Source organism: Schistocerca serialis, chromosome 1, assembly GCF_023864345.2.
Source record: "Schistocerca serialis cubense isolate TAMUIC-IGC-003099 chromosome 1, iqSchSeri2.2, whole genome shotgun sequence".
In the NCBI taxonomy this organism is placed as follows: Eukaryota; Metazoa; Arthropoda; class Insecta; order Orthoptera; family Acrididae; genus Schistocerca; species Schistocerca serialis.
Genome location: NC_064638.1, coordinates 951,324,345 through 951,340,428, shown reverse-complemented (window position 1 = coordinate 951,340,428; position 16,084 = coordinate 951,324,345). Strand labels below are relative to the sequence as shown.

At 42.9% G+C, this 16,084-nt stretch overlaps 1 protein-coding gene across 1 annotated transcript in view; it reads left to right on the top strand.

Annotated features, from left to right (window-relative positions):
* The first annotated feature begins 307 nt into the window (after positions 1 to 307).
* The window catches only part of LOC126458579 (uncharacterized), a 196,708-nt gene continuing 180,931 nt past the window's right edge, over positions 308 to 16,084 (top strand). Inside the window, exon 1 of the mRNA XM_050095716.1 lies at positions 308 to 416. Coding sequence (XP_049951673.1) covers positions 324 to 416 — 93 coding nt within the window. The 5' untranslated portion in view covers positions 308 to 323. The remainder of the gene's footprint in view (positions 417 to 16,084) is intronic.

Genomic DNA, 16,084 nt, shown 5'->3' with positions numbered 1-16,084 from the left:
ATCTAGTGAAGTTTCCCTTGCGAGACAAACATTGGGCGATTCGGTTACATGCTCTCTAACAGTCGTACTGCCTGCAGCACTCTAACACAGATCCCAAGAATTAACTGACTTACATGGATTTCACACCTCTTGTAATAGCAAGTGTGTGTGTGTGTGTGTGTGTGTGTGTGTGTGTGTGTGTGTGTGTGTGTGTGTGTGTGTCGCCGTGTTGACTGGTGGAGTCATGCGTTGCAGCCGAACCGTTCCAGGGGCTGCGGTTCACGCCCCCTCCCACCGACCCGCACTCCAGCAGAAACCCGCACGGACACGCCTACAGCCCGGTCATGGCCTCGACTTCGTCCTCGGATCCACCCAACGTCGTGCTGCCTGGGGCCCAGGCGGGCCCAGTCCGCGCCGGAGAGGCAGTCACTCGACAGGTACGTATACCTGCCCAGCCTTAAACTAACCAGTCACTATAATGACATGAGCTACCAGTTACATATTTCTTTACCTGGTCTGGGCACTTAGTACCCTTCTTCATAAGGTTACACTTACAGCATTATTTTAGTATCAGCAATAAGATGCATGCAGCAAAATGTTGTGGTCATGTGGGTCATAGTGTAGGCACAAAAACAGTACAAAAAAGCGAAACACTTGATATTGTTGGTACAAAGACAGTACAAAGTTGCAAAACGAATGCACATTTTTTGCTTCTTTATTCTAGTTTTGTGCAAGCACTACGGCCCACAAAACACACAGCATTTTGCTGTGTGTCTCTTATTGTTCACACTCTCAAGTAAGGAAATGTAGAACATTCTGAAGAAGGGAAGTAAGTGCCCAAAACCAATAAAGGAATTAAATTTATCATAAAACTGCTTCGTTGTTATATGCAATTAAACTTCCTCATGATGGTTAAAATAGCTAAGCACTTCATATTTGTGTAAAAACCGTAAAGCACACGCACAATCGGTATAAAAGACTTCCTGCCTCTCTTGAGCAACGAACCGTACTAGGAACGGCATCTTTTGGAGATACCAATGTGATGCATCACTGGAAGTGTATTTGCAATAGGGAAGTATAAATACGAAAACCACCAAATACAGCATGTTACCTTGGGAAACACTGAAATAGACTGCAGGTTTTCGATTTGTCAGCGCATCACGGCAGAGGACATCTAGTCCGTCCAGCCAGTCTTACCAGATCTTCTGCTAAGCTAAAGATCGGCCACTACACCAGGTTTTCCTGTTTTCTGAGAAAGAACCGCATTAGAGACTTCAAAAGTGCTTAGTTTTTAGTATGGTTTGTTGTGAAGTGGTAAAAATGCGATTTTCGTATATCATTATCAAACAGCTATAAACAATCAATTAAACTCCTTAGTGGAGTCAGCATTACTGAGCTGCAGTGAACCTTCGCATCCCATGAAAAATAAGTTCTGAGATCAGAAACTGAGATTCAGTAGATTTCAGTAATCAGATGCACTGTTCCAATCCAACATAAACATTTTATTGTGCTGTAGCTTAAGATCGCCAATGGATGCTTGTCTGTGTATAAATTCAAGCAGATGACTCACCTTGGTGGTTGAAAACTTTTACTTTCATGCCTTCCTTTAACATACGAATTTTGTAGACAGCAGCAACATCAGTTTAATTGGATGAACAGTCATGACTAAAACTAAATCAATTTTTTTCTACTTCAAAAGGAACAGTTGATCGCTTACAAAGACATCCCATGATTATTTTCTCCGAGAAAATTTCTACTTAAGTGCTGAGCGCATGAACTCGTAATGTCAATCGTCCCTATAACACTTGCCTAGCAGCAGAGTGAATTTGTCACAACCTATCTAAAGTCGAAAAAGTGGAAAATTTCTGCACTCCCTCTGCCAACAACGTAGGACTAGAGTATTTTTGTTCCTTAAGTCGAGATCGTATTGGCGAAGACACATGAGGAAAACAGTGTATCACAAAAATAGGAGAAAGGACCCATTATTACTGCGTTACAATATTAAGAGTTGGAAAGTGTTAATACCGAAAATATAGAGTACGTATCAAAAGCGGTCTACAGTAAAACACACAACCGGTTGTAAGAAAAGCAGACATTAAGTTGGTTTGTAGGCAACCCTGTTGGCGTGAAATTCACTCACCGAAGTAGCCTGCGTAAGGGGTATGCTCGTCAGTCTGTTCCATACCACGTAGGAATACAAAAGACACTAAGAAAAGTGTTTATAGAGTCACTCGCTAAGCACTGTAGTCTCTCGCACAAATTTACAAGGTCTTTCCATACATTGATCGTACAGAGGCTGAATCAACGGAAGCTTGGTTCATGCATTCGTGATACTACGAAGTGCTCGTTCTAACATACAGAAGTGCGGTTAATAGGTGGTTCAATCAGAGCATGGAAAGAAAGTTGCCTGCACTTTTCAGCCACAATCTTAGTTACAATTCTGGGCGTACTTCGTCACAATACACATAAAAACTTACCTCGTGACGCAGTGAGATTTACATGGTATTAGTGCTGATTCAGGAATTTCTTACAGACGTTATCCAAATTAAATTGAGGTATAACATATACATTCATTCACGAAAAGAAGCATACAGCTCTTGAATGCTTTCCAGTTGCCCATTATCTGCAACGTAGGTGGTATACTTTCAGTGAAATTTGACAAAATAAAAGACTAAGGGATACGATGTCTAAAATTCGTAAAGTTCGTGTCTGATACAGAGTTCAGTTCTATAACAGATTTCGACCTACTTCATCCTAACCAGGAGAGCCTATAAAAGAGAATGAAATTCAGTGGAATCAAAATCTTAAACTCGGCTGCGAATCATCAATTGCGTAAATCTGAAGAGGTTGGAAAAATCAGCTATCCAGATGCAAAACTGTTTATTAGCGCCTGACCTAGGTTTAGATATTCCTAAAAATATTAGATTAACTGAAGCGAGGGACTCTTGTCATACATAAAAAGTAATAAAAACAACCGTCCCAATCGATGGCTTCAACTGAGATCCTTCTAGAGATGTCGAAACATCGGTCAAGGGATAGTAAGCCTATGTTTCACAACTGGTTGACTGATTTTATTCTTCCGCTTTTCTTCCCCAACCTCATCGATGGCCTTAACATTAATCTGAAACGTGCGTTTCACTCTCACAAATGGCAAGAGAAACGGGTGCAGGTCGCAATACGGCAAAACAGTAACTCTGGAATAATACAGTTAACCGTAACTTACACTAGATAAGTGTGAATTCGTTCTGAACCTGCATTTCTCTTTTGTTTAGCGAAGAGTCTGTCGGCGTACAATAAAAGTTGAGCGTGCAATGTAAACATTCAAGGGCCGATTTATTTCTATTGTGTTCTAACTGTAGATAACATTCGTTTGGCTTTATACGTTATTCACGAAGTAACTGGTTTGTTTAAAGTTTTTAGGACGTTGTTTGAAATGGCTCACTGTAATCGAAGCCAATAACGAAAAAAATTGGAAGCATGAAGAATTCATTTCCGGAAGTAATTATTCGAAAGAAATTAAAACGGCTGTGTGGTTGCTTAAAAACAGTTGCAGTTTCCGTCTGAGTTGAACTTTATACGTGTTTCGGGTTTAACCCTACATCCGATGTCCTATTATTAACACAGGTGCTATGTTACATATTTTACAAAAAACGCAAATTTCTTGAAGCAAATTCTTTATGAATAATATTAAAGAACAAAACAGAAGTTCTTACCATTTTGTATAGGAGTACATGAGACTTCGATGTAGACTCGAATATGACAATTACTAATAAGCAGAATAACAGGTAGAACCTTGATGGTTGTGGAATACCTAAAATAATTGTTCATAATTATGTTTTTAATAGGTCATCACACGACGTGTGAAACCCTAAATGTGTCAAAAGTTGAAATTGGAGAAAACCTGTCTTTTTACGCAACCAGACAGGTCTTTTAAATTCCAATAACTACATTCGTAATGGTTGCCTGCCCCCCCACAAGGACTTGAAGTGAAATTTTCAGTGTCAGCGTCGCTGAACTATTTCTTCAACAGGTTTCAATCCAAGGCGGGGGCCCTGGTCCGCAGCCGTAAGAGTCGCTAGCCCTTCGTCATCGTCAAAGACCAGTGAGGAGGGCGGTGGCCGTGAAGCGGCCGCCGCAGCGCGTCGCTCTGTAGTGTACCGCCTGCGCAGGAGGCGCGCCCCGGCCACCCTGCCCACGCACTCTCCACAGGCGGGGGCGGCGGCGGCGGCAGCGGACGCGGACCCGCAGCCGCTCGTCCCGGTGTGGACCAAGTCTGTCTCCCAGGCAGAAGCCACCGCCACCAGCGCCTCCTCGGAAACCTGCTCTGGCAGCGACAGCAGACCAGAATCCCAGTACGACGCCACCGACGCACAGAGGATCATCGTATCTACGATCCTAGACCCCATTCCGCAAGGTTTAGAAGAGTCCTTGAAGTTCGATCGAAATGAGAACTGGTATGATGCACTTTCTTCAGAGCATGCTAAAGCTGAGGTTGAACTTCAGGGTTGCACTAACCCAGAAAGCACGATCGAAACTCTGACTCAAAGAGATACGCAAGGAGACGGTCTAGAGCAAAGCGGGATTGGAAGCCTGTGTGTCGCTGTCCCGAAGCTGGAAGCTTTGCAGAGCTCGGACTCGTGTACACTGGACCACTTGCAAGTAGGCGATGCAACCGCGGGCACAGCTCGCAGGAGGTCGGTTTCCGCTGCGAGACCGGGAGACGTTCGCCGACGCCATTCTTTCATACCTCGCTTATCACCACACATCACCAATCCTAGTCAACAAAGTAGCACCTCCAGCAATGATTGACGATACGAGTAAATGAAAATGTTTGGATTCTAGTCCTATATGTAATTGTGTAAATCCTTAGTTGTTAAATATTAAAGCTCAAATAGTTGCATTGCTTGAACACATCAATCTTAAGCTTGTTTTACTGTGGATGTTTAAAATAAAGGCATGATTTTATGATATGCAATATTGTCTGATGCTGTAGGAACGAGATGAAATCTGTTAAAGTAATCCACCGTTAGCAGAAACATTGTCCAAGGCCAGGTTAAAAGTTCGTGTTCAGTAACACTTAACATATTTCTCGCCCGTCGCTGGGAACAGCGACAAACATCAGGAGCTTATTTGCTTCAGTAAAGTTGCATTTAGATTTGGTCAACTTAATATGGTCGTTCTTAAAAAAAAAAATTTCATGCGGAGTATAAACTGCAACGTTACAATTTCCGCTCGGTACATAGAATCCATTCTAACACAGCAATTTGTCTTTCAGCATAACACTGGCGATTTAAGTTAGAGTATCGTACCGAGTCATAACTTAAAGGAACTAGACATGAGACACCAACGTCCTGACCAAGGGTAGTGACTTTCTGGTAAACGTGGCCGGAGCTTTTCTGTCTCCAGTAAAGTGTAGTGTGACACGACGACCTCACTTTCGTGAAAGGACTCTGGCAACGGAATACTACGCAGTTACAAAACACTACTTTCGCTTACTAATATCACATTTGGATAACCTGTTGTATAATTTTTCACGTTGTACAATTTTTTTTAGATAAAAAATATTTTATAAATTGCCACATGGATAGAATTGATAGAAACGGCCTGCATTAAGTCAGATTTTCTGTCGAGGAAAAAGTTTTTAGTTACCATCACCGTATTTGTTTTATTACAAGGGTTTCCAACCGTGCTCCCGTCTTATTTTGAACGGTGTGAACAAGTTTAAAATTTCTTCCAACCAGGGGTTTGACAGATTGAAGCTTCGGCGAGACGGAAAGAATTCATCTCATTGTTCTAAGTTTTCATTACAAAGCGAAATGTAAGAAGTGATTACACGTCGAATGAGATGATCACCTACAGTGATGATTTCATTTCGCGATCTCTTCCTTAGTGGTATGGCGGGAAAAGTACCTTTTGGGGGCACAGGGCTTTGCCGAAACTGCGAACGTCAGCTATTGGGCCGCATTTGTGTTGAGAGGACTTCGCTGCAGCAGCTGCCGAGAAGTCATCGATAGGGATGATCAGCTCACCGTCCAAACATGTACTAATCAACTGCAGTGGTTCATCCAGATATTTGAGACGTATCTTCGGCTAACGGCTCGCATACAACACAGTTCGCCTACAGTAAAAGCAGTTACGATGAAGTGCTGGCTAATGCAAATAACACAATGGAATAAGTCTCAACTCAGCATGGGTGCGTAGAATTTAACCCTCGAATTATAAATACTGTGGTTATACATAAGACTTAAAATCAAAAAATGCTCAAAGGGTTCTTGAAACACCCTAAGAAGACCCTGCTTACTACTGCACCAGTCTGAATTATAACACAATCATAAGCCTGAGAGAATTAGTAAATTTTATTACGGTTAGGTCAAAGTCTTTTTACGTGTGCAAATACTTCATTTCAGCTTTTATTAGTCATTTGTCCAAAACGTCTGTATATTCACTACAAGTACTGCACAGCTTGAAACTCTTCTATCGGTTTGCCAGCGTCTGTTATTTCGTTGCTGGCATCGACTGGAATGCTTGCAAACCTTAATCACATGTTCATGGGAAGTTATGTTGTGCTGTGCACCCCATCTCAGATGTAGTAAGGACTGGAAAGGAGTGTGGGTTTGTAATTAACACAAGGTGCTTACACATAGAAAAGCAGACAGTATCTGTTTATTTACTCATGGTCTGGTGGTGTGTGATGACACGAGGAGTGCCAGGACGACGAGAGAATATCAGCCACAGACCCAACTCAAAGGAAAAGTGAAAATTCAAAGACGAAGGAACTAAGCCATTCGGTTTTTAAAGTAAGTTATTTGAATCTATTTATGGCCCTGGTTCGACCTTGGTCATTTTCAAGTGACAGTCACTGGAAAACGGCATAAATTGCGTAGAAGGCCGAAACCTGGGTCGCAGTTAAATAAGTCAAACAGCGGAGCGTTTATTTGATAGTTATTGGAGGACTTGCTCAGCAACATGAAAAACTGTTTAACACTTTCGCTGCGGCTGACGCTTATAAGCGTCCGCGCTCACAGTCGGATTACTCAGTCTAGTTGCAGCGTCTAAGCTAGCATCAGAGAGTGTAAACTTTTGTTTTGTGTGGGCAGTTATCGAACGTATATTGTTCGTAATGGCGGCTAATGATCCGACATCTGGACCTTCCAATGTGAAAAGGAGCAGGAAAAGCGTTAAATTGAGAGAGGAACAGTGACTTAGTGTACTAGACGACAGTGATTTTTGTAATGAGGCGTACCACGGAGATTGTTATTTAGATGCTGCAGAAGAATTGCAGTGTGATGATAGCGTGGAAGCACAGCTTTCGAATCTGTTTCGTGACAGTTCCGAATCTGACGATACGGATCACGACGATTGTGAGGAAATAGAAGACGAAAAAGAACCCTACCTGTCACACGGAGATGATCCAGGTGAGTCCCGGCATAAAGAACCACATAATATGCAGTATCGCCCATTTACGAAGGAAGTAGTTTTGCAAATTCATCCTGCTGGCAATTCTCCTATAGATGCCTTCAGTTTATTGGTAACAGACGTATTGTTGCAACTAGCAGTTGACGAAACGAACGATAACACAGTCAACATATTGCTGAGCAGAAATACAAAAGAGGGATCTGGAGCACTCGCACGTTGCCGGGCCGCACTGGAGAGTTGCTCGCCTGCACCGATGCCGCAGCGAAGGTGTTAAGCCGTTAAGCGTTTGCTCTACGCGGCGGCTCTTAACAAATTTTTCGGTCGCAGCTCACAGTCCTAAGCCTCATCAATCAGGTGACGTGATTTGATTGGCATGTCGGCGTTACTGACGACAATGCGGCCTATTCCGGCGTGAACCGGTTGACAGTTGTCGCATCAGCTGAAAGGCAACGGACAAAACAGAGGGATTGCTTGAAAAAGGTAAATAATTACCCGTGCTTCAGGTCTGGAGGCACATTGCACAGTGCGCCCCTCAATTAAAAGTTCTGCAGCACGCTTTCTGATTGACTTGGAATGCGAGCGCGTTACTTAACTGAAGCGTTATCTTCAGGACGGGTTTCCCTTCACGTTGACGGACGACCAGAGCGTGGGCATTCAAAACTGTTCCCAAGCGAAAAAGCTTTCTTCTCCCTCGTGATCACAGCCTGACGATTTTGAGGTTCCTCAACAAACCGTTCACGAAACCTATCCGTCACGCGACGTTTCCGTTGTTATCCACATGCTTGGCATTAAGCGCTTTCCGAAAATGAAGTTGGTGGTATCTATCGTTCACCAATTACGATAAGACGAGCAATGAACTAGTCAATGTGCAGAATTTATACTCCTCCCTGGGCAGTCAAGTAGAAGTTAGACGGCTGTCACGTTGCAAATTCACTTGAACACATTTGCAATATCAAAGAACAAGATGGGAGGTTCAAATTTTAAGTATTTTACCGTCTTAAACGCATTTAGTTAATGTGTAAAGAAACTTTCAGTAAGAGGCGTTTGGTAAATAATTCAACACATTTCTCTGAAACCAGGTTGATTTTATTCATGATTCCAATACACCATGCTATTCCCCACTCTTCTGGTTAGATAACTATTTTTCAACATGATATCCGTTCACTGCAGCGGGCTTAGGCCCCTTACTGGGAGACTCTGTATGCCCGCGTGGTACCACACTGAAGTTGGAGCCATCGTCATCGTCATCCGCGGACTGTATCCTTCGTTAGGCTGAATGGGACAGAACATTCCATTGACCTTTCGCGAGTTCCTCTTGGTTCCGCAGGTTTGTGAAAGGACTTGGGTTGTCATAGAATAGTTAGTTTGCATTTTTGTGGCCAGCACAATACAACACACTTCATAGTTGATCATTGAACAAAGAGGGGAAACATCAAATAGAATAACCTCTTCAGGGTCCCAGAAGACCGGTGCCATGATTTTCCATGCCGCGGTTGCGGGTTTGAACGAAAGAGAGGTGTTTGGCGCCACTCCATAGATTGATTTTGTTCCCAGTTCAAAGTGATTAACCTATATTTTCATCGCCAGCGACGATGTTCGATACGAAATTGTCACCATCGGTCTTGCAATGAGCAAGAATTTCAGGACAGATGGTTCTTGGTTGCTATTTATGGTCATCTTTATGCGGCTCGGAATCCAGTGGGCACAATCCTTTCGCTACCAAAAGAGACGTCCAGTTGAGCAGCGAGGTGTTTTTGAGCCATCGATCACCTCGAATAAGTGTGTCCGCACAGTCCAACATTGCAGGAGCCATTGCTACGCGGAAGGTCCGACAGGTTCATGCGACCATACAGTGATGATGGACCTCTCTGGGGGGGGGGGAGGAGGAGGAGGGGGGAGGAGGGAGGGAGGGAGGGAGGGAGGATGGACTGACTAATAGAAGACTGGAATACATACATACACTGGCGACATCTGGTACACAGCTAGTATCGCGATAAATGCAGCCGTGTGTCATCAGAAAAACGTCACATTGACTCCAATAGTACCGACATTGAGCAACAGTTTATGAACTTTGTAATCGATGCGATGTGCAGATCTGTGAAGAAACACTACTGACACAACAGTATGACAGAAACCAGATCATTCTGTTGAATGATATAAAATGACAGAATCTTAGTCTCTGTATCTTCAGCAGCATACTGAAGTTTTCATGTTAAAATTCCAGTGTTCATGGAAAGTATGTAAGTAGTAGGGTAATAGCGGCATGGGTGCAATTTCGATATCAAATTGATACACAAATTAATTAAATTGATCAATTAATGACCCCCACCCCTGCATGACATGTTTTTCTCAACCTGCAGGTGGGTCCCCACAACCTCCCCATCTCCCCAGCAACCCCCTTCTTCCAGCCCCCCCCCCTCCTACTCTATTGGCAAGATGGCAGTGGTTTTTCTTGGACTCGAACTGTGATTCTCCTGAAGAGAAAGTCCTAATGCACCACCAACACATGGAAACTGCCCAGATGTAGTCGAGAAAGGTTAGATTAGTGTACTTTGGCTGAATCAGTCCTAATTATGTAATTAACCATGAAGTTTGGGCCTAGTTAAACAACTATATGTGTAGCACTACACAAGGACTGCCTAACCTCGCAATACAGCTCAAAAACTGATGATGCCATACAACAGGTGTTAACCTCCTAGGAAAAATAATTTCGTGATACTACTCCAAACTAGTAACAGACACACTCAAACTCTACCCTTCACCTGCAAGCTGGCAGGGAAAAAGACTATGGTGCAAGGTCTTATCTTTGTTGCTGTTTGCAGGAAATATGTTCAACTGATGAGATGTTAGTGTTAGGAAGAAGAATTTAATAAGCAGAGAGCTGAGGACAGTATGTACCGCTGTTTGACGTCAGAGTTCGCTATAGACGCCTGCTCGACAATCACCCTGCAGCCCAGATAATGGACGCCAATACACACTACAACAACTGATGGAAAAAATGCATCACTGTTCTAATTAGAAATCGAAATTGTCATGAGAAAAAAACGGCACTTTAAATGAACGGGTCATAAGGTAATACACGTACTAGGGAAAATAGCTATCCCATAGGATTCCAAAGGTGGCTGTAGTTGCACGTGCATTATCCTCAATGTAAAATCACAATATGCCGAAATCTCGAGTTCCTCGAGATATCCTTCCCTCCATACTTCCCTCCCTCTCACCATCAACCTAAAGGGGGGCAGGCGGGGGAAGAAGCGACACAGCTTTTTCAAATGGTCAACTGCCACCTCTAAGCACCTCGCAAGATTTTCTGCGGTCAACAGCCACCCCAATGTTGTTGCTGGCCACACCTGACCTTCTGCCATAAACCCATAGACGCTGGTCACATTGAGAAGACAGTCCTTCGCTAAAAGAAACACACACACACACACACACACACACACACACACACACACACACACACACACTCTCTCTCTCACTCACTCACTCTGTCCCCTCCCTCCCTCCCTCCCTCCCTCCCTCCCTCCCTCCCTCTCTCCCTCTCTCCCTCTCCCTCTCTCTCTCTCTCTCTCTCTCTCTCTCTCTCTCTATCTCTCTATCTCTCTATTCCTATATATCGAAAAAACAAACAACTTCTGCTTGTTGACATCTAGCATATTACATATACATATATCGATCCATTTGAGAACTTGTTATGTGCTTGAAAGCCTGCAGAGACATGCTTAAATTTTTGTCGAATGTACTGGAGGAGGACCATATCCAACAGACTATCAATCACAAGACAGAGATCCTGTATTTCTCCTTCATAAGCAATTTAATACATTGTTTTTTTTCGGTTGGAACACATTCAAACAGAATACGACTATAGTTTTGCATACCGCAATCTACTTTGTTTTTCTACCATGACTTTGAGCTCTGTGTCAACTGCTAAACCGATATTAACACTTTTCGAACCTTTGGCTATCACTGAAAGTTGAACATCGCACGGTGTGAACTATGAAGCTTCTACAACACACAGATTGGTGGAAATAAAACACAGAGGCTATCTTTCTCATTAACAAAAATGTGGAAGATATCGCAACATACGGGAACTGGAAGAGTTTGCGGCATTGTAGAGCGTGTCCAACAGCTATCTGAAGGTGATGATCTATGCAGTTAAACTCATCATCTAGCGGATGTTTCGGTATTCCGTTTCGACGAGCATTGTTTCGTCATTTCGCAGTCATGTACATGATTACTGTCACAGTGTTGACAATCGCCGGAAGGTGCCATTCACAACACGCACGGGGTAGTAGGAACAAAAAGAGGTACTGTTATCTTATTGGTAGAAAAATGAATAAATAAGTAGAAAAATGTGGAGAACATTGCAGCATTGGGAAAGAGAATGATACACACAACTGACGAACACTTCACACCAAGTGTCTGAAGGTGATGAGGTCTACATTTAATCCCATGCTCAACAGTGACAAGTAGAGGGTATCCAGTGTTCCGCCAAGGCTCCCTCCATCTCAACCAAGTGAGACAATCTTTATGTGGTAATCAACAGCACACCAGTGGGCGGACTTGTTGCAAAGACACTGTCAATATGGGTCATTGTACTGCAGTTGATAGCGCGATTAATTTTAGCAATTTTACCAGTTGTTCTGTAATTTCAAAGCCAGCCAATGACACAGCAAAATGCTTCCCCAATCCTGCATTATCGCCACATCACCCATCCACTACTTTTCCTGTAACATATACTAGATTGGCGGTCGGAGGAAGGTAATGGCAAACCACCTCCACTAGGACCCTGCCTAGTAAGGCGGCGCGGGTCTCCCGCGTCGTTCCCCTACGCTTTGTCAAGAAGTATGGGACTTCATTCCATTTTTCCATACTAGATTGCGAATGCAGCTAGATGACTGTGAACTACGTCCCTTCGACCATATAAACCAAGTATACCCGACAGCATCCTATATCGATGCAATTTGGTTGTCTACATATTTCCAGCGCATAGATCGTAGTGTGGTATTTACGATTACGACTGGCCATCTTTCGCTGTGTGTATTGTCTCGATTCTCCAGTAATAACAACAAAGCAAGGCATCCTGTTGCGCCTGTTGCACTTCCTTTTATACTCTTCAACATCCACGATGATGGCACATCATCTTCCCACTTCCAATATTTTGTGTGCTGCATGTCCTTCCGAAGGATGGAGACAATCCTTCGTGGGTATTATTCTTGTGTACAGAACAGAACAGCACATTAGTCGGACGGTATAGTACTGTACTCGAATGCGCACAGTCACTCACAACCAAATATTCTACAGATGCAGTGCATTTGCTCTAATTTTTTTTGAGACAATGTCAATGTGTGCGTTGAAGATGGATCCAGATAACAACCCGAGACATCTTGCTGTGCCTATCACACCTCCCTTTTATTCTTAAAGTTCCACGCTGACGGCATAAAATCACCCCAGTCTCACTATTTTTTATTTTATTTTTTTATTTCTATGTCCGTGTGTGCGTTTCGGATGGCTCCAATACACCCAACCCTGTCCTCCCACTGGTGGATCCATCTTCGATCCGTATTACATCCGTACTGCATTGCGGGTCATCCTCGACACCTTTCCGGATATAAGATACGGGGATTCACTAGCGAAGGGACTGGCTGAGGTTTATAGCAGTCATCCATGACACTCACATAGATACAGACATACAGAAAAATAGAGCAAAAGCATTCCATCTGTAGAATATTTGGTTGTTAGTGACTCGGCGCATTCGAATACAGCAATATACCTTCTGACTAATGTGATGATCTGTACTGTGCATAATAACAATACTCACGAAGGACTGTCTCCATTCTTCGAGCGGACATCTAGCACACAAAATAGAGCAACTGGTATGACTATGTGCCATCATTGTGGATGTTTAAGAGTGTAAAAGGAAGTGTACCAGGCGTAACTGGATGAATTGGTTTATTATTACTGGAGAATCTAGACAAAACTGTTACTAAATATCGGTAATATAAGTTGCATCGAAGATGTTATGCTCTTTATCAGGCTGAAATTAAATGGTCTTACATCCCCCACATTCGTTTTGCGACGAGTTTTTCGCTCTTTGAAGGTCTGCAGTACTGTCGAAAATAACGTATTAGCGGTTGAAATCGAGACTTCACGATTGGTAGTTGTTTGTGTGTAGTGCTGTCAGCGGTGGACTGTTACGGTTCTAAGGCATAACTTGCTAACTGTTCGTTTATAAATTACTTTTCCTGGGATGCGCACTTTGTCGGTACGGGGAAGGGAAACTCTCACATTCCAGGATGCTAAGTGCTGTCGACACACTGTCAACTAACGAAAAACGTATTACTAAGACGAAAAGAAATTACCCAAATACAGTTTTTAGGTGTCCTGACATGGTTGTGGTGTATCACATTTGGAAGGTGTAAGAAAAAGTAGCCAAGCTCATCTTGTAAGTAATAAGATTACATACTTATGGGAAAAAATCAGAGTACAACAGAAATGAATGCTGTATACATCTCAAATCCCTAATGCAGTTCCTTCCCTATGCAGTAGAGTGGAAGCAAGGTGAAAATGTAGAATTGTGCCAGACTTTGCATCAAGTGAATCACTAGATGAGTCTGCACACAAGCTCTCTGATGCGCCGTAGCAGTACATGGATTTGTTTCTAGGCTACGAGTTTGCAATCTGCACCACTCGTTGGGTCCCATCTAGTTTCGAGAGAGTGTTAGTTTTCATGATCTCCCTATTCAAAACGTAGATCATCGAGAAGAGGGTAATTCATAGTATTTTTAGTAGACTGGTGTATAGGGCACGCAAATATCGTCGTATAAAATCATACAACGCATGGGTATGCCAGCAATATGACCATATACATACGGAAAAAATCGATGAAAACCTGGTATAGTTACGACAGTTGGATGGGAAATAGGTACAATTGAGGGAAATACAACGAAATATGTAAAATCGCGAAAAAAACTTGCAAAATTAGGTAAATTGACTGAGAATACATACAATTAGAGATAAACTACCATGAAATGCGGGGAACTAAGGTGGGTTGGTGATAACTTGACGCTCAAGACCGAAAAAAGCTTAAAAATTATGGTTTGACTGCATTCAGTTTTAATCCTCTCCCTGTAAAATACGTGAATTTTCGTAACACATACTCAAACAAAGGCGACGTAAGTATTGCACAGAGGTGCTAGATTGAACATACGAAACACATGTATCCTAATCCATGACTATGTGCTCAAACATGCAGTCAAATATAGATATTACCGAATTACTGCCGGTTCTCACCAACAATGTTATTGCTTAAGTATTGAGGAGAACAATCAATTGCATTTATCACACTTAAGCCATTCCCTAGAATGTGTTTTAGGCGAGGGGATTGTTGTCACCTGTATCTCCTTAAATGGTGTGAGGACGGTGTATTCGAGAGATGTGGTGTTAGGACGAAATTTGCTGTATTATAATAGACATGAGCAAAAGTACGTAACAGCAAACCAAGAATTCTTTGTGGAAGAGAAATGTCACCATAGCCGTGGTGCTGCTATTGTGAACAGCCGTAACAGTGTTACATCTCCTTTGGCTCCTGATAGTGCTTCTTCTTCGTGTGAATTATCGTGCAGCAGAGTGCTGGTGGTACCTCAATGAATCAGCTGTCGAAAATATTCATGTTGTTTATTCTTCGCTCTATTTTCTAGTGAGACATAGCCGCATCCATCAAAACCGATAATACTACTAATTATAAGCACGATTGATGCGAGAAGTGTGATTAAGGATACATACGTTTGGGACTTAAAAAGACATAAAAAACCATTAATTTCCTAAAAGACAGAACAACAGTGTCCGGACTTTGTGATAGCTCGTTTATAAGCATCTCGAGCGGTGGATATACACTGGCGATAGGACACCAGAATAGCGTAGAGGGATGTAGGTTTATAATTTTTAAGTTTTTCACCATACTGATCGGGGTAGGAAACTTGCGGGGTGGTTGTATGTCTGATGTTGGACAAGTATGTCCTGCACTAGAGTATTAAGAGCGTTGTAATCTGCACGACTAATACTTCGGAAACCGTATGGCATTAACATTATAGCATTTTTTAGGTGCAGAACCTTGTACCATAAGAGTGTGTGTTTATACTCTAATATCATTTCTCTTATGAGACTACCTCCCTGGTACTGACTCCAGACAGTGGAATAATGCTTCAGAATTGATAGCACGGTTGATTTACGTGAAATGTTGCAAACTCCATCCGTCTCGAACTCCATCACGTATAAACCAAACGTTTCTTATGAACCGTCTGTTACATCGCCACAACACTCTCATGTCTGCTGTACACCGATAAGGCACTGTCCTCCTCGACACACACGGATCTGAAGTGATCTTGAGCTTTTGGGTTGTGGTTGGGTTATTTTTGGGAAGGATGTGGAAGGAAGCCGGCCGTGCCCTTTCGAAGGAACCATCTCGGAATTTGCCTGGAGGGATTTAGGGAAATAACGGAAAACCTAAATCAGAATGGCGGGACGCGGGATTGAACCGTCGTCCTCCCGAATACGAGTCCAGTGTGCTAGCCACTGTGCCACCTCGCTCGGTCTTGAGCTTTTGGATGGGTGTCATCAGTATGATTGGTGTTGCAGGGAGGATCGGTCAAGGAAAATGTGGGCGGGATCTGTCAATCTCCGACTTTAT